This window comes from Antechinus flavipes, chromosome 6 (assembly GCF_016432865.1).
Source record: "Antechinus flavipes isolate AdamAnt ecotype Samford, QLD, Australia chromosome 6, AdamAnt_v2, whole genome shotgun sequence".
Classification (NCBI taxonomy): Eukaryota; Metazoa; Chordata; class Mammalia; order Dasyuromorphia; family Dasyuridae; genus Antechinus; species Antechinus flavipes.
The window spans coordinates 96,219,120-96,238,380 of NC_067403.1; the positions used below are offsets into that span (position 1 = coordinate 96,219,120).

The 19,261-nt window shown below is 35.0% G+C and overlaps 1 protein-coding gene across 1 annotated transcript; it reads left to right on the top strand.

Moving 5' to 3' along the window:
* Window positions 1–733: 733 nt before the first annotated feature.
* Window positions 734–17,504, top strand: MSMO1 (methylsterol monooxygenase 1). The gene is made up of 6 exons (XM_051964316.1): window positions 734–836; window positions 7,295–7,576; window positions 9,449–9,597; window positions 13,257–13,383; window positions 15,254–15,408; window positions 16,407–17,504. The coding sequence occupies exons 2-6, from the start codon at window positions 7,322–7,324 to the stop codon at window positions 16,609–16,611; spliced, it is 891 nt and encodes a 296-aa protein (XP_051820276.1). The 5' UTR covers window positions 734–836; window positions 7,295–7,321; the 3' UTR covers window positions 16,612–17,504.
* Window positions 17,505–19,261: the final 1,757 nt, after the last annotated feature.

Genomic DNA, 19,261 nt, shown 5'->3' on the forward strand with positions numbered 1-19,261 from the left:
CCTTGGTCAATTTAATTAATTTTTCTGGCCCTCAGTTACCTCATCTATAAAAATGATAGGGTGGTATTAGGATGCTTTATATGGTTATTTCAAAGTGTACAAGTACAAGGATGTGCAAAATAGGGGGGAAAATATTGGATTTCAAAGACTTTTGTTTAAAAAAAAATCGCTGTTTTAGACAAGTCGCTATGCCTTTCCCGGGCCTCAGTTTTCCTTTCTATAATATGGGTGGGCTGGTAGAGCTGGGGATTCTGGGTTCATGTTTACGGGAAGATCGTGAGGCAGGAAGAATTGAAGCTATTCTTCACCACTTCCCCCAATGGGGTGAGGCTGTGGGGGTTAGATCTTATTGAAGCTGAGGTGAATACAAGGTGGTTTCCAGCTTTAAAGAGGCCCTTCCCCTCCACCCCAAGGAAAAGATTTGCAGGGAAAAAAAAAAAAAAAACTAGCTCAGTTGCCTTGGCAACGACTTAAACCCGCCCTCTCACGCCGTCAGGAGCTCCGGGCTTCTCCGTTCGGACCCTCGCTAAATGCCCGCTGAGTGGTTAGGAGCCGAGGTCTCACTATCCTCACTCCATCTGTTCGGCCAATGAGAGCGGGAGCCGAGGCCTCGCTCCGTCCACGAAACATGACGTCAAGCCCCGGGAGCGGACCAATAAACGCCAAGGGGTTGGTCCTGCGATCCGCCCCAGTCTGGCGTTCTTGCCAATTGCTATCGGCGGTAGCCGGCTTTCCTCTCCGCAGTTGGGTCTGGTTGTCTGGAGGTGAGGTACCGGGCGCAGGCACTGGCGCGGTGGGCTCGGTTCTGCGGCCTCGTTTTGGGGCGCACGATTCTGGTGAGTGGGGGAGGCGTCATCGGGAGAGGGGTGTTGGGGCGTCTGGCAGGTGTCTGAGGGGCTGGGAGGGGATGCAGACACAGAGTGCCGGGGCTTCTGCGCCGCGGTGGGGAGGGATGCACCCCCGCCAGGTGAGGGTGGGGGTCCGAGCAGATGTGCGCCTGCGCCCCCGCGGTCCGGGCCTGTTCGGATCGGGATTGAGGAGACAAGAGGTCCGCCTCGCCTTTGCAGAGTCGGGGGGGGGGGCTCGGAGGGATGCAGAGCGGAACAGGTGTGCGTCGCCATTGCGGCATCCCTGTGGGCGCGGGAGCAAGTGACCCGCGGACCCGGAGAACCCCGGTATGTTCTCGATCCTTTCCTCCTACTCCTTCTTCCCGCCCCCGCTCCCATCTCTGAGGTGCGTTTCTAGAAGGGCGCAACAGGTTGGGCCTTTGAGGCCCGCAAAACTCCCGACCCCACCTTTGCAGGCTATCTGATCCTTTGCAAGCCGTGGCGTCAGACAAGGCCGAGGACAAGGACGAGGATGGCTCAGGACGCGATACTCCTGAGTCCTGAGTCATCCTCAGAGACATCACGTTCTGAGCCAGGTCCCGAAAGTGGCAGCAAAGACAATCCTCTAAAATGACCTGTTTGTGTCTGGGCTGCCTAGTGAATGAACGGATCCTTTAATCGTTTAAGCATTTATTGCAGGTTCTTTATGAAATAATAACCGTTAGTGATATATAGAGCTTTAAGTGTTATGAGAGCTTCTGATCCTCACAATAACCCTGAGAGATAGGTCATGTTTTATAGTTGAGGAAACTGAGGAAGAGAGGGCTCTCAGCCAGCAACAATTGAAGCAGGATTCTAGCTGAAGTCTTCGTAATTACCAAGTCTCTATTGGAGATACAGAAAACAGTCTCTAAACCTTTTATTAAAGGGACAGAACAAATACAATAAAAATACAGACATATATGTATGTCTGTATGTACGTATCTCATCCTCAATCCTTAATATCTCTCCCTTCTTCCTCCATCTCCCAGTATCCAATCTGTTGCTAAGGCTTGTTGATTTCACCTTTTGAGCAACATTTCTGCTATGGCCACCACCCAGGGCAGGCAGACTGGCCTATTGGCTAAGTCCTGAGCCTACTGCAGTAGCCTGCTGGCTAGTCTGCCTGTGATAAGCCTTTTCTTAGGCTAATACATCATTCATATAAATGTGTGTAACACATGTATACACAATATATATACAAGCAAATATATATGTATATAAGCTATAAATACTTTGTATTATATATAGTGTGTATATATATACACATGGATATATATTATGTATATTTACATATATATGAGATTTATTTTAGCTCCTAGATTTTTCTGCTGCTTGCTTCTTCATAAGGAACTAGAAAAAAGTCTGCAGTGCATTGGGTATTTCCTTTATATGGTAGTTCTCCATATCATTGAAACCATATCCCCAGGATATGGTTCTCTCTTCCCTCCAATAAACAACAAAAAACCAACATCAAAATAAACCATGACATTTCTATATAGCATCTTAACTCTTCTACTTAATGTCTTTGTGACTGTGGCTAATTTTATTAACTTATCTGGGTCTCATAAAGCAGCTGTCTATATCTTATATTGGTAGCTTTGGGGGCTTTTAGGAAAGTCTGTCTAGGACAGAAGATTCTCAGCATTTTTGTGTCCTGGGCCTGTTCAGCAGTTTATTGATATCTCTGATTGGACCACTTCTCAGATTAATGTTTTTAAATTCACAGGCTTATAAAGGAAACCAATTATGTTATAGAATACAGTTATCAAAATATAAGCAAGTTCATAAACCCCAGATTAAAAAGCCCTGATTTAGGAGGTTGGTTCCTTTATTAAATCTATGAGCAAGTTAAGGATTCTAAGAACATTGAAATGGGGCGTGGGCAATAGCATGTACCAAAGACGCAGAGGCGGTGCATGGCACATTGACAAAGTCAGTAGGCCAGAATGGGTGAGGGAGGGCTGAACTCATTTGGGGGTCAGATTATGAAGGGGTTTAAATGCCAAAATTGTACCTATTAGGTCTCATCCTTAGGGAATGGTGCCAGAAAAGAACATATATATATTTTTTAAGAGAGTATGGTTTATTTTCTATAAAGTGGATGCTGTAAAGCTGAAATTAGCTACTATTTTAAATTATTATGGAATGATATTCTCTTTTACAGGTGATCTTCAGATTCCAGTGTTTTATTAGGCATTTTTATTTTGAAGTGTAAATGGTAAAATTTTGATGTACCAAATAGTAACCCATTTATTATTCAAATATTAAATAATCTGCATATATCAGGGCTAGATATTATACATTTATAAGATATGATAATTTAATGATGATGCAAAAAATAAGTTTCTGTTGACCTTCATTCTCTCATTTTTAGCTGCATATTAGACATCTTAAACTCAACACTTTCAACACTGAACTCATTATTTTTCCCTCATAAAATCTTCCCCATTCCAAAGTTCGGTAATACTGAGTCATCCTCAACTTCTCATTGTCTCTCCCTGTCATATCCAATCTGTTGGATTTGACCTTCAAAATATTTCTCCTGATACTGCCACTACCCTGGAACTGTCCTTCTCTCTTCATTCTTGGAATATTACAATATTCTAGTAGTTAGTCATTCTGCTGCAAATCTGTTACTACTCCAGTCTGTCTATCTTCCATTTAGCTGCTAGCTGCCAGTGATTTTCCAAAAGCACAGATCCAATTGTGACACTCCCTTTTTCATTAATCTACGTTTGCTCCCTATTACCTTTAGGATCAAGGATGAAATATTCTATTTGGTGTTCAAAGCTCTTCGGAACTATCTTATCATATAGTAATTTTTTACAGCCACTTTATACCTTATACCCCCTATCCCCCAATACATTCTGTTCTTCAGTCCAAGGACCCTGGCTCACAAGACATTCCATCTCTCAATTCTGAGCGTTTTTGACTACCTGTCCTCCATTTTTGGAAATGCTTTCTCTTATCTTTACCTCCAGACTTCCTTCAAGTCCCAGCTAAAATCCTGTCTTCTGCCAGGTGCCATTTACTCATAATTCTACCTTCCCTCTATTGATTATTTCTAATAGTGATTTTCCCCTATATGTCTTGTTTGTATATGGTTGTTTGCATGTTGTCCTCCCATTATGTTATAAGCTCCTTTGGAATCCCAGGACTTATTAGCACAGTGCCTGGCACATAGTAGACACTTAATAACTGCTTACTATTTCCAAATTGGATCTTGCTTTACAGCTTCCCAAGATAACTCAGATTCCTTATAATTCATTTGACATCCTTATATTATTATTTAGATCATATGATTTGTCTTTGAATATTATTATTTCTCTACCCCAAAGTTTCAGCTTACCTAATGGTTTCTTGCTTTCAAATATCTAAACAACTGGATTTTAAGGAAGATTTCCTTAACTATACAAGCACTCCCTTTGGCCTTATTTTGTCTGTCAGAATGCATTTATCAAATGCTTACTATGTGCCAGACACTAAACTGAGAATATGTTCAAAGGCAAAATTACAGTTGTGCTGGGTCCACCTTGCCTACTCCCATCTTCTATGAAATTCTCCTAAATAGCTGGTAGCCAGATTTACCAGAAAAGGATTTTCTACAAATTTTAACAGAATATAACTTCCTTTTTTTTTTATTTTTATTTAATTTTATTTAATAATAACTTTGTATTGACAGAATCCATGCCAGGATAATTTTTACACAGCATTATCCCTTGCAATCACTTATGTTTCGTTTTTTCCCCTCCCTCCCTCCCCCCCCCCCCCCAAGATGGCAAGCAGTCCTATATATGTTAAATATGTTGCAGTATATCCTAGATACAATACATATTTGCAGAACCGAACAGTTCTCCCGCTGCACAGGGAGAATTGGATTCAGAAGGTAAAAGTAACTCGGAAGAAAATCAAAAATCAAATAGTTCACATTCATTTCCCAGTATTCCTTCTTTGGGTGTAGCTGTTTCTGTCCATCATTTATCCAATGAAACTCAGTTAAGTCTCTTTGTCAGAGAAATCCACTTCCATCAGAATACATCCTCATACAATATCGTTGTTGAAGTGTATAATGATCTCCTGGTTCTGCTCATCTCACTTAGCATCAGTCCATGTAGGTCTCTCCAAGCCTCTCTGTATTCATCCTGCTGGTCATTCCTTACAGAGCAATTATATTCCATAACACAGAATATAACTTCCTATGTAACCTACATATATTTTTGTTACTCCTGGTGGCAGTTTTTTTAAATTGATTTTTTTATTTCAAAAAACAAAAATCTACTTCTTATAACTCTCTACCCCATTTAAAGTAAAGGAAAAAAAATTATATCTCTTTGTAAATAAATTCCTGCATTATCCATGTCTAAAAAAGGTCTCACTCTGATTTTTCTGTTACAAAAAAGTATGAAGGTAGAAGATGAGGTAATTGAAGCTTAGTGCCTCTGTGAAGTAAATGTTGGAACTTTCTTCTAGAGTGTTCTTTGCTTGAAATAAAGAGATTCAACATGTGTTTACTCATTAAATCCAGTGTTGTAGAAAAGAACAATGACTTGTGTTGAGAATTCTAGGTTTTAGACTCAGGTGCTCTGCAAATTCCTGGCCAGGTGATATTTATTGCACGTCTTTTTTTTAAAATTTTAATATCTGGGTTCCCATTTTCTCAATTATAAATTATAAAGATTGGGATAGCTTTTTAGCATTTTTTGTGCCACAGATTTTCTATGAATCTGAATATCTTCATACTAAATACAACTATTACATCATAAGTTATCTTTTTCCCCGTCAGTAAGATCCTTTCAAGATTTATTATTTTTTTTTTTACACCACAGTCATTTCCCCTTGATCTCTAAGAAGCCTCTTTTAAGAAAAGCCAAAACAGTCATCATGACTTACAGTGTACAACACATTCCATTTTCTTAAGTCGTAACTTAGCTGTATTGTGTATTGAGTGAGATTGATCCTAAGGTACTTATATTCATAAACTTAATCACTGAAAAAAGTCTAGTGGATGACAATATGTAATTACTTTAAATTTTTGAAAATTCCATTTTTTCTTATTTTTAGAATGGAAAAGATAATTCCGAATGTTAATTCATATATTGTAACATGTTTTTTTTAAGTGTGAAGTTTTTTAACTGAGTCCTAATGATGAGTTATCATAGTCTTCAAGTAAATTACTTCAGGAAAATGACATTCTTTATAAGTTGCTTGCACATGATCACACAGCCAGTTTGTGTCAAAAATAAGATTTTTTTTTTTTGAATGGGTTAATTCTGCTGGAGATAGACAATTATAAATATTGGTTTCTTTATAAAGGAAGTACTCCTCATTACTTTTAAGACATGGTATTTTAATTTCATGTACCATACTAAAAAGGGACAGATTTTAGTAGTATATTGCTCTTAAAAATAATTCCCTGAACAGATTTCTATTTGAATCGATCATTTCCAAGTGAGGACAGACAGACAGAGAAATAAGGGGGAAAGAGAGAGAGAGAAAGGCGGTGAGGGGAGGGGGGAAATAGAGGGAGAGTGAGTATGTGTGTGTTGTAGTAGGGGGCATTGTACAAACATTAGTACTTGCTAAGCAATAGGAATGACAGAAATAAGCAGAATATGGTCATGCAAACAATTTTCCAACAAAGTATATACAGGATATATTAGAAATTATCCACAGAAAGAAATCCCCTTTATGGGGGAATCAGGAGAAGCTTCCTAAAGACTTAGCTGAGACTGAGGACATCAGGAAAGTTTAGAGATGGATTATTAGGAGAGAATTCCAGGCATGGGGGACTACCTTTGAAAATGTTCAATTGGAAAGATAGTAACATGTGTGAAGAACAGCAAGGAAACCCATGTGTCTGGATCTAAGAATGTGTGAGGAAAGATAAAAGCAGATTACAAATGTAGATGATGCAAGTTATGGGGATTTTTATATTTGATTCTGATGGCAGCAGAGAACCATTGGAATTGATTTAGGAGCACTGGGGTGACATGGGCAGGTCTGCTTTTAGGAAGATCATTTTTGACACTTGAGTAGCAAATGGACTGCAGTGGGGAGAAAGAAACCTGAGGTGGAGTGGTAGGTTATTGACATGGTCCAGATGTGAAGTGCTGGGGGCTCTACCAAAGTGGGGACAGTGATAAAGGAGACAATAGAATGTATGTGATAGGTATTATAAAAGTAGAAAATGTAAGATTTGACAGCTATTGGAGGTGAGAGAAGAGATGTGACATCAAGGTTTGCAAACCTTCATTACAGGGAGATAAGTGGTTCTCCTTCACAGCAGTAAAGAAATTAGGAAATGGGGAGGGTATATATATTTATTACAACTTTAGGGGCTTTTAGTAATCTTTTAAAAATAAGTTAAAATTCAGTAGGTCTTTTCCTGGTCTTACTATCAGTTTATTTTATTTTATTTTTTTCAGAATAATAAGGCTGAAGAAATTTGAATAATGGCTGCAAATGAAAGTGCCAACATCTTTGGTTCAGTATCCTTGGCAGTGGAGTATTTAGATTCCTTATTACCTGACAATCCTCTGCAAGCACCATTTAAAAATGTTTGGATTTCCATGCTGAATAATTATACAAAGTTTCAGATTGCAACATGGGGATCTCTCATAGTTCATGAAGCGATCTATTTCTTACTTTGTTTACCAGCATTTTTGTTTCAGTTTATACCTTATATGCAAAAATATAAAATTCAAAAGGTGAGTAAAATGTGCAAAAGATTGTATAATTATTGTTTATAAATGTTTATATTTTATTTTAAAATCTCTTTAGAAATCTTTTCTCTTAAATAAATTTACTTCTCTCTTGGCACTAGAGAAACTACATCAACATCTTTCTTCAGTTTACCTGTCTTTCACTTTTTAAAACTCAGTTTTATAGATTGTAACTTTAAAGTACTTTCTCTTTGCCTTGTTTGTTTGGTTTTGTTGTTCTGTTTCCCACAGCTGAGTTAGTATTGAGTAGATGGATTGTTGCTTTAAATTATTCCATATTTGGAGGCAGGAATGAAATTCTTTGTATGAAGTAGAGATGATTCCTGAATTGTGATTGGCATTTTTTTCACTATACCAGTAACACTGATTGCATCTTAACATCTGCCACTAACTTAACAATCATGGACAAATCACTTCTCTGAACTTCAGTTTTTCCATCAGTAAAATGGGATTAATATACATACATACATATAGATAGATAGATAGATCTTCCTGTTGAAGATTTAAATATGTTTTCCTTTGAGTAGGCTAGTCCCATGTCCTGTCTGTCCAGATTATTTTTGTCATGTACTTCCCAGCATGAATTTGAGTATGAGATAGGGTTAAGGAATAAAAGCTCAAAGTGGAAGTGTGACAGTTAAAAAAGGTTCAAGAGACATAATTTTGGGGTAATTTAATCATTTTGTTAATAAAAAGATGGTAATTTTGCCATCTCTTTGACCAAAGTCCCCTCATGGTGGTGGGCCCAAAGTTTATATGCCCTTTGAAAAATAGGTATTCTCAAGTAAGATAATGCTCTGGCCATAATCACAGTTCACTCTCTAAAGTCAACAGACAAATTAGTGACTCAGACAGACACGTGATTTTATGCATTAAAGTCAGTCTTTGCTGACTACATTGCTAAGCAAATCTTCGAAGCTTTTGTTGCTAAGAAGCAAGTAGTGAGGATTAAAAGATGGAAAGTTCTTTATAGGTAAGATTTGGTCTATGCATTTTAAAACTAGGCATGACATATTTAACAGGATTCAAAGTGAAAATGATTTTGATTATGTGTTGGGAGATAGGGTAAGTTTTTTAAAAGATATTAAGTGGTTTTAAGTATTACTTTACTAAAAGATCCTTCAAAAATACCTCATTAAAATTAATCCCAAGAAATCCTTCTGAATATTGTGAACTTAATAAAGGTGATCTTTTCAAAAAAAAAGGTCAAGAATTGAAAAGAAATAAAATAAAAAATTGCATTGCAGCATTCAAGTTCTCATGCCATTGATTACTATTGAAATTGTTTTATATACGATTTAGAATGCTTTATGGTGTATACTAGTTTATAATGGATTAAATATTTTTTTCTCATTCTGGAAAGCCTGAGCATCACCTCTTTGTTTAGAAATACATATTTTAATTTTAGCATTGTCTGACTTACTTTAGATGAAAAATAATATATTGTTTTCCTGACATGAGTACCATTGAAAAGATGGAATTGTCCATTTCTCTAATCCTGAGTTACTGTCAGGAGTTATATCTCTTCCATAACAAGAAAAAAATGCTGTTAGCCATTGTTATTTATTGGGGGCTTCTCCAGAATAGTAATATTTTAGCGATTAAGTTTATTGAGTATTATTTAGCTTCTTTTGCAATTTCTTCCCTAAAATCAATATAATAATTGTAATTGCTATGAAACTGATAAAAGTTTTGGAATTAAGGGGTAGATTAAAATATCCTAAGGTTGTAGGAATAAAACGTGAAATTATTTCGTAAATAATTATTACAGAACTTAGAAATTTAGCAAATGAATTCAAGTCTTCAGTAATCTGCTGGTATTGACTAAGACTAAAAATATGACTTTCTCTTTCATAGGAAAAACCAGAAACTTGGGAAGGCCAGTGGAAATGTTTCAAAGTAATTCTCTTCAATCATTTTTGCATTCAGTTACCTTTGATTTGTGGTACCTGGTATTTTACAGAATATTTTGATATTCCCTATGATTGGGACAGTATGCCAAGATGGTACGTAGATGAGGCTTTGATTTTTATCATAAACTGCTATTTATAATCAAATAAAAACTGACTAGCATTTAAATACATGCCTAGATGCACTATAGAGATCATTGAAAATAAGTGAAGCATATTAAATGTTTACCTCCTTTGTTTTGTTTCTCTATGCCCTTCATTGCTGAAGTAGGAAAATTTGCCTGGAAAATAGCTTCTAGTGACAGAAGTTTGCCTGCTGCCATAGAATTCTAGAACTGTTAGAGAATTTTATGTTACATCTGTAGAATATATTTAAGTGGGAATCTCTTCTTCAGCTTTCCTCACAGATGATCAGTCTCATCTTGAATACCTCTAGAGGTAGAAATGTCCTAACTCCACTTGTAAAATGTTTTTCCTCCTTATATCAAGTAGAGCTTTGTAATTCTGTCCATTGGTTTTTTAGTTCTGCTTTGTTAGGGTAAGCAAACCAAGTTTAATTTTCTGCTCTTTTAAATGTTTCCTTTTTTCTTTTGATTTGCATATCAGTACTTTTCCTGCTCTTCCCCACCACACTGTGCCCTCTACCTCTTCATTTAAATTCCTCCTTCTGACAAATATAATTTGATCTTTATTTCACTTTGTAGTCCCTTCAAGGATTTGAAGACAATCACCTTTGCATTTTATCCCCATTAAATTTAATCACTACAATCACCACTTGTCAAGGTGTAGAGCTAGGAAGGACCTTAGAGATGTGGTCTAATTATTTTATAGTTGAGCAGACCAATTACAAGAGAATGACTAGAGTCATAGGGTAAATTAATGACAAACATGGGGTTTGGACCCCATATTGCTGATATCCCTGTTGTGTGCTTTTTCTAGTATAAAATATGACCAATTAGTTATCTTTTCAGATTATATCATCTAGCCCTCCCAGCTTCATACTATTTTGAAGTTGGAAAAGCATGATATCTTTTGCCCTCATCCAAGTCACTGATCAAAAATGACAGAACAGGACTAAAGCCAGAATCCAATGAAACTCCAAGACAAGTTTTTGATGATGCTGACCTCTTAATCATTCTTCTTTAGCTCCAGTTATTTAACTAATTATGAATCCACCTGATTGTACCACCTTCTAGTTTATATGTCTTTACTTTATCCAGGGAAATTAGAAGGATTATCCAATGATCTGATAGGCCAGAAGTGCTTTGTTTATAGCATTTCTCTGATCCTGTCAATCTAGTCAAGTTATCAAAAAGAAAATGAGATTTTACTGGTATGACTTTCTAAAAAGCTTACAAACCATCCTTTAAATAATTATTTCTAGAATTTTGCCTGGAAATTGTATTCATAATGCCAGCATTTTGCATGTTCCATGATGTTTGCGTAACTAGGTTCTAAGAGAGGCAGACTGCTATAACTTAAAAAATGCCTGGAATTTGAGTCAGGAAGACCTTGATTCAGGTCCTGATTCCAACATTTAATAGCAGTTTGAGCATAGACATTTAACTTTCCTATAAAATAGAGATTATAATAGTTATGATGTCCACTTCTCAAGGTTTTTACAAGACATAATGTTTGTGAAGCATTTTGTAAGCTTTAATATACTATGTGTCAGTTTTTGTCATACACTATAGCGAAAATGAAACAATGTTTTAGTTTTTAAAATGGTACACAATATATAGGTAAATGAAAGGCATAACAAAGTGTCCTTTTATATCAAACTTTAACTAGCTCTGTCCTTAAATTCTGTTTCAGTGCTTAACTAAGCATTTGATCAGTGCACTGATCTTATCCTTTGGGAGTTTACATTTTTCTGGCGGAAAACATTTTGCACATAGATGAGCAATTACCCCCCCAAAAAATGCTTACGTAATTTTACCAAAGGTCATCTTATACTAAACCTTAAATAGCTCATATCTCTTAATTTAGTTTCAATTCAGTAACCATTTAATCAGTACCCATTTCTTTGCTAGGAACTGTGCTTGTTAGTAAGGAGTTAACATTCTTCTGAAAGGAAACACTATGTTCATCTACATAATCTACAAAATTAATGCTTAAGTAATTTCATCATGAGTGAAGGGGAAAGGAAACTTAGATTGGGAAAATCAGAAAAAGAAACCCCCTTTTAAGAGGTGACATGTTTCCAATTTCTCGCTAAAGGGGGGAAAAGGCATTACATGAGGCAGAAGTAATAGAACAAATTTTGTGGGAAATTTGATAGTCATCAAGGAAGAGTAATAAAAAGATCAGTGTGCAGTAGCAATACTGGGATTAGAAGACAAATTTTAGTGAACTTAGCACATAACTATCGCAATCTATATTTCAGTGACATTTTGATCTGCTTGACTTAATTTCTTTGTGTTTGCAAATTGTTCAAATTTTATTATATAACTTTATTTTTCAAAAATTCATGCAAAGATAGTTTTTAACATTCATCCTTGCAAAACCTTGTGGTCCTGATTTTTCCTTCCTCCCTACCCACCTGGCCCCTCCCCTAGACAGGTTAAACGTGTAGTCTTCTAAACATGTTTCCAAATTTGTGCTGCACAAGAAAAGTCAGATCAAAAACTAAGGAAAAAAATAAGCAAACAACAAAACTATGTTGTGATCCACATTCAGTCCCCATAGTCTTCTCTCTTAGTGCAGATGGCTCTTTCTATCCCAAGTCTATTGGAATTGTCTTGAATCAGTACATTGTAGAGTCAAGTTTGTCATTGTAGAGCCGAGTTGATCATCACATAATCTTTTTGTTGCCATATGCAGTAGTCTCCTGATTCTACTCAATTCATTTAGCATTAGTTTATGTTAGTCTCTCCACGCTTTTCTGAAATCACCCTGCTGATCATTTCTTATAGAACATCATTTCTAATAGAATAGTACTATTCCATAACATTCTTATACCATAATTCATTCAGCCATTCTCCAACTAATGAGCATCTGCTCAGTTTTCAGTTCCTTGCCACTACAAAAAAGGGCTGCTACAAACATCTTTGCACATATGAGTTCTTTTTCCCCTTCTTTATGATCTTTTTGGGATACAGATCCAGTAGAGAGACACTGATGGATCAAAGGGTATTCAGTTTGATAGCCCTTTGGGCATATTTACATTATTTTAAAAATCTGATACCTGCCAGTGCAGGCTCACCTTCTCCTCTTTCCCCTGAAATCATAAAGCAGATGATTTTACCTCTGTCACTCATTCTCCGTTCTCCTGAATCATAATATACTGAAAAATGACATACTATCTTTGCTTGGATGTCCTCCTGGCACCTCAAATCCATTAAGTCCCAAATTGAGCAGCATTACTCTGTTCTAGAAGGCTTGTTATATTTTAATCTCATTCTGTTAGTTTTCCTACTCTCAAATTTGGAGATAATCTGGTATTGGTTTGCCTCTTTATTGTCTATACTTCTATTATTATTTTTTCAATTCTTTTAATCATTTATATCAAACTGTGTTATAAATCACTCTTTTTGTCCCCAAGACTAGTTTAATAGCACTTTTAACTAGCCTTTGTTATGAATTTTTATCAGGTCATTCAGAATAAAAAAAAAAAAAAACATTTCAATTGAATTTAGCATTGGATATTATGTTTGTGGGTTAGAGCAACATAATAAAAAAAATAACAAAACAGGTATAGTAAGTGGTAAAAATGAAAATATTTTGTTAATAATTTTTTTTTTAAATCTATAAAGGCATATGCTGCTGGCCAGATGTTTTGGTTGTGCAGTGATTGAAGATACCTGGCACTATTTTCTTCATAGACTTTTACATCATAAAAAAATATATAAATATATCCATAAAGTTCATCATGAATTTCAGGTATGTTTCTTGTAGAAAATGTGATTTCACAGAAGGACAAATTAAAATTATGTTGAATTTATTATAAAATAGCAAGATTTCTACAACTAAGAAACTTTTTAAAGTTTAGTTAAATTTACAGGGATTTTAAGTTTTTCCCCCTCTCCATCCCCTTTAGTGCTAGTTACAGAATATTTGTTTTTTTCCATATGTCTTCATGGTAAATCACATATTGAGCAAGATATATAATCATTTGATCATTTTGTTGTTTTTGTTAAAAACAGCCATATATTGCTATAGCATCCTAGTCTTTTCTGCTTTATAACTGAAGATTTATGTATTATTCTCTTGTTACTGAAAAGTCAGAAAACACTTTATATCATTCATATCATTACCTCCTTTATGAAATATTTTGATGTGCTGTTTATACATTTAAATAAAATATATAGTATATAATTTAGTTTATAATTTAACTTTAATAATTTTTACCATAGTGCCTATTTAATTTCCACATCATCCCTTCAAAAGTCAATTTTTTTCTAAATGGTATTTTATTTTTTCCAATTACATGTAAAGATGTCAACACTCATTTTTGTATGATTTTGAATTTTGGTTTTTTTCCTCCCTCCCTCCTAGTAGCAAGCAATTTGATAAAGATTATACACAGTCATTTTAAATATATTTCCATATTTGTCATGCTGTGAAAAAAAAATCAGAACAAAATAGAAAAACCACAAGAAAAAAAACAACCCAAAAGAGGTGAAAATAGTATGCTTCAATCTGCATTCAGTCTCCATAGTTGTCTCACTAGATGCAGATGGCATTTTCTATTCCAAATGTATTGTAATTGTCTTGAATCATTGTAGTGCTGAGAAGAGCTAAGTCTATCATAGTTGATCATCACATAATCTTCTTACTGTGTACAAAGTTCTCCGGTTCTGCTCATTTCCCTTAGTTCATTTAAGTCTTTCCAGACATCAGTCTGACATCAGTCCGTTTATCATTTCTTATAGAACAATAATAATTCCATTACAGTCATATACAACAACTTATTCAGCTATTCCCCAACTGATGGGCATCTACTCAGTTACCAGTTTCTTGCCAATACAAAAAGGGTTGCCACAAACAACTTTGCACATGTGGGTCCTTTTCCCTTTTTTATGCTCTCTTTGGGATACAGATTCAGTAATGGTACTACTACTGGATCAAAGGGTATGCATAGTTTAATAGCCCTTTGGGCATAGTTCCAAATTGCTCTCCAGAATTGTTGGATCATTCAGAACTCCATCAACAGTGCAGTAGTATCCCAGTTTTCCCACATCCCCTTCCACATTTATCATTATCTTTTCTATTATCTTAGCCAATCTGATAGGTGTGAAGTGGTACCTCAAAGTTGTTTTAATTTTCTTTCTCTAATCGGTAGTAATTAAAAGCATTGCAAAAGTCATTTTTCACTGAGAATCCAATTTCATATATGGGACATTGCATTACTCATTGTGTTCCAATAAGTTTATATGCTTAGTGATGAAAATTTAGATGTTACTTTTTTCAATAGTCCTTAATTCAGATATAATTACTGACATGTAGGCCACATTAAAATCCCATCCAAAGCAGTTGCCTTGAGAAGTGTAGTCATTACAGGTTAACAGTAGAGGTAATGTTTCTTTAAAACCATTAGGTTGATCATCTATCTTAATACTGTTTCAGGATCCTGATTGACAGTGGTCATTTGAGAATGTTTTTGAGAACCCCTATGAGATCTACTTGAACTGGTTTTATACAGGATGTTTTTCTTGGAATTACTGTTATTTATACTCTGGGATTTTTTTTAAGGTCTTTGGTTAATGAAATTAAAAAAAAAAATCTTACCTGCTTTTATTTTTTTTTTAAGGCCCCATTTGGAATGGAAGCTGAATATGCACATCCTTTGGAAACCCTCATTCTTGGAACAGGGTTTTTTATTGGAATTTTGATCTTTTGTGACCATGTAGTCCTTCTTTGGGCATGGGTCACAGTTCGCTTAATAGAAACCATTGATGTGCATAGGTAAGTTGTGAATCCTATTTAGGTAATAAAGCTGCATTATATATCTTAATGATTATGATTCACTATTTACCTGAAGATATATTTAGATACTATACTTTAGAAGAGTAATAAATTTTCTTTTTTCTTTTGAAGTATTTACAATAATTTTAGTCTGTTTTGCTGTGAAATCCATAGTCAAATCCATTTTTTAAAAACAAATTTTTTTCTGTAACTCCCTTCTCTCCAGTTGAAGAAAAAAAAATCTTCACAACAAACATTGCTAGTTCAGCAAAACAATTCATTCATAGATTATATCCAAAAATGTATATTTCATTCTCTTACCTCTCCAGCAAGAGGGTGAGTAGCTTTGTTCCATTTTTTATCTTTTGCAATCATTTGTCATTGTACATCATTTGTGCATTGATGAAGTCTTTTTAAAAGACAAAACAGCAATTTTTCATCACATGAATTGAAAGAATTTAAAGATAAATGAATTTAAAGAATGATCACATATATACATTGCAAAAAAATGAGTAAAACATAATACTAGGTAACACAAATTGCCTCTAGACACTTTCCTCCCTAAGGCAGGAAACAAAAAATAATTTATGCAATATTTCATCTTAGGGTTGTGACATGATTAGTCATCAGTAGTTATCTCAAATCAAAACAGCTTTTTAAAAAAAATCTCCTGGGGGCAGCCAAATGGTGCAGTAGATAGAGCACCAGCCCTGAAGTCCGGAGGACCTGAGTTCCAATCTGGCCTCAGACACTTAACACATCCTAGCTTTGTGACCCTAGGCAAGTCACTTAAGCCCAAATGCCTCAGCAAAAAAAAAAAAAATCTCTTCAGGTTGATTTTTTTTTTTTTTTTCTCCCCTTCTAAAAACTGCTCTTCAGAATGCCTCCTTTGATTCTTTTTTTATCTTTGATGAATATACTGCCTATTTTTGTAGTTACAAAACATGCTCTGATTTTATTTTATATCCATATTGATTTTTTTTAAATTTCCCTTTCAGTGGTTATGATATTCCTCTCAACCCTCTGAAATTGATACCATTTTATACTGGTGCACGGCATCATGATTTCCACCACATGAACTTCGTTGGAAACTATGCTTCAACATTTACATGGTGGGATAGACTTTTTGGTACAGACTCTCAATATGTTGCCTACTATGAAAAGATGAAGAAATTGCAACAGCTGGATAAAAAGACCAAATAAACATCTGTAAACTTTTCAGAAGCTAAACATACAAGAGAATGGTAGCTAAAATTGCTTCAAGGGGGCCAAAATAAGCATGTATCCTGGCTATTAAGTGATAAGAACATTTACAGCCTTGTGTTACTGCTCTAGTGAGAACTTTTTTTTCTACTTTACATATGGTCTCTGTATATATAGAAATATGTATATAGTAATATATATTTAATAACACATTTAATGAGGAAATTTAAAAGGTCATCTTACAAAAAATCAAAAAGCCTTAAAAGTATTAAATAAATTTTTCAAACATCTTTTTGAAATTGGTAACACCATATCCATAAGGAAAATGAAATTGAACATTTGCCTTTGTAGTAGAATGCCCTTTGTGGGAAACACAACTTGTGGTGGTTGACCTTCCTTCTTTTGAATCTTGAGCATATTTTTTTACAGTTTGCCTAAAGATCAAAATATCAAGAGTTTGTGCAAGATTAAATTTTACACTGAATAAATCAAGCTTCTAATTCAAGGAAGTCTTGGCTGCATGTGCAGTTCACCAGTAGCCTTGCATTGCCATTAAGCACAGGAAGTATGGGAAGGGCTGAACGTTGATGGTGGTTGTCTTTTAGAAAATCTTGCTTCCTTTTTCAAAGGATTCCTGTTCAGCTGCAATATGCCGCTGGTATAATTAAGTTAAAATGGTCCTGGATTGACCTGACTAGCGGATTTTAGGCTAGAGGTTTTTGCAATGTACTTGATATATTTTTTTTAAATTGAGGAGCCTTTCTTGCTACTCTAGTGTTTTTTTCTTATGTCTCTAGCATTTACATGATTTTGATCTGTGTGCTGTAACAGTGAACTGACTTACTGCCGTTTGCACTTGTGGCTATTGGAATAAAGATGTTTTTGATTTGTGATCATTTGTAGTTTTATTATCTTTTTTTTTTTTTAAAAGTGGCTAATAGGGTATTTTCTTATTTCTAGGAGGAATGTGAGAGCCATTCCAGCTTTGCAGTATAGGAGTGTGGTGTTTTTGTCTATGTTTAAAGTATGTCACTAGTGTATTTTCGAGGTAGGGAGGTGGGCAGTATGCAGCTATAGAAAAAACACTGCATTTGAAATCTGAGAAGCTAGGTTCCAGTTCCAGCTGTACCAGTTTCAATTATAAGGGGATGCTATTTGATTTCTTTGAGCCTTTGCTTCCTCATCTGAAAAATGTGAATAATATTAGTCTACTTTAGAGTACAATAGAGATCAGTGTTTTTATAAGTTTTATCAAATATCAGAAGAAATGTGTAGGCCAGGATGTTTGGGATATTATTTTCTTTACCTGTCTTTACCTAGACTTTACCCCTAGTCTAGGGGACTAGATAGAGCAACTTTTTCCTTATTATTTTGGAAATGTAAGATTTCCTGTGAAGTTAGGGACAGTGCTAATGCTTAAATGTTGAGGTTTTTTAGATTTCTCAAATAGGATTGGCGGCTGGATTACAGAATTATAGGCTATTATGCAATTTTTCTTATCTTTTATCTTGGTATATTGCTTTGTGTGTTTGTGTGTGTGTGATCATTGTAAGTCACAAGGGCCTGTTTTTCCTAAAAATATATATTTTTTTCAGGATGTGTATATTTATGTGTATATTTGTGACCTCCCTTTCATACTGAAAAAGGTAGTGCTACCTACTGCTAAACTTTAACACCACTTTTATTTTTATAACAAAGCTCTGTGACTTTCACAAAAATATTTGGATTATTTTCTACCATTGTGTAACATTTTTCATATATTTTCTGGGCCCTTCTTTTTCAAGGGATACATTTGAAGAGGAGAAATAAAAGTCCCCAAGTAGAGGAAGTCAATGAAATTAGAACATTTGTTTTGACATTTAATTTTTATCAATGTGGTTATTCCCTCTGAGTAAGATGTAGATCAAAGCCCCTCTGAATGCAATCTGTGTGACACCACATTTTCTTATAATTTCTTAAATGATTTACACAATGGAGCTTTTTTAATATTGCAAAGATGTCACTGAGACTTCAATTATCCATTGGCTATAATTTTCACTAATTGAATTGCAAAGTCCTTGTTTTCAGGGATATATAACCATTTACTAGTTGTGACTTTAAACAAGTCACTTACTTTCTTTGGGTTTTCATGTACCTTCATGACTTGTGAGGATCAAATGAAACGTTACTTACAATGTTTATGAACATTAGCTGTTATTCCGCAGTTGGAATGCAGATCATCATTGGTGATAGATTGCAAAATTGGGCATATTGATTAGGCCTACTGTATATTTTTCTACTGTCTTTTAGTATACTTGTAATTTAGCTATTTTGAAGTCACATTAACAAAAATGAAATTATTCTTTTCATTGACAGTATAAAAACATTTAAACTATGAGAATTAGATGTCTATCTTATGCTAGTATTTTAAAATAAGACACCCCCCCCCAAAAAAAAAATCGTCAATTTCTTTGGGATCTTTTATGTATGGGACACAATTTTTTTAAAAAAAATAATGCTTAAATTACTCATTATAGGGCTTATTTTAGTCAATATATTTTAGAGATTTTTTTTTTGAAAATAATTTCAAAATGCTTAATTTTAAGAAAAAGGTGAATTATAATGCATTCAGCTCTATCAGGATGGTAGGATACACAAAAGGGTAGTTTTT

What these genes read in the sequence shown, in the direction of transcription:
- MSMO1 (XM_051964316.1), top strand. Translation starts at nt 7,322, where the DNA reads ATGGCTGCAAATGAAAGTGCCAACATCTTTGGTTCAGTATCCTTGGCA. An exon ending in TGGGACAGTATGCCAAGATG is followed by an intron (nt 9,598 to 13,256) that starts GTACGTAGATGA and finishes AAATCTATAAAG; the next exon opens with GCATATGCTGCTGGCCAGAT. An exon ending in AAGTTCATCATGAATTTCAG is followed by an intron (nt 13,384 to 15,253) that starts GTATGTTTCTTG and finishes TTTTTTTTTAAG; the next exon opens with GCCCCATTTGGAATGGAAGC.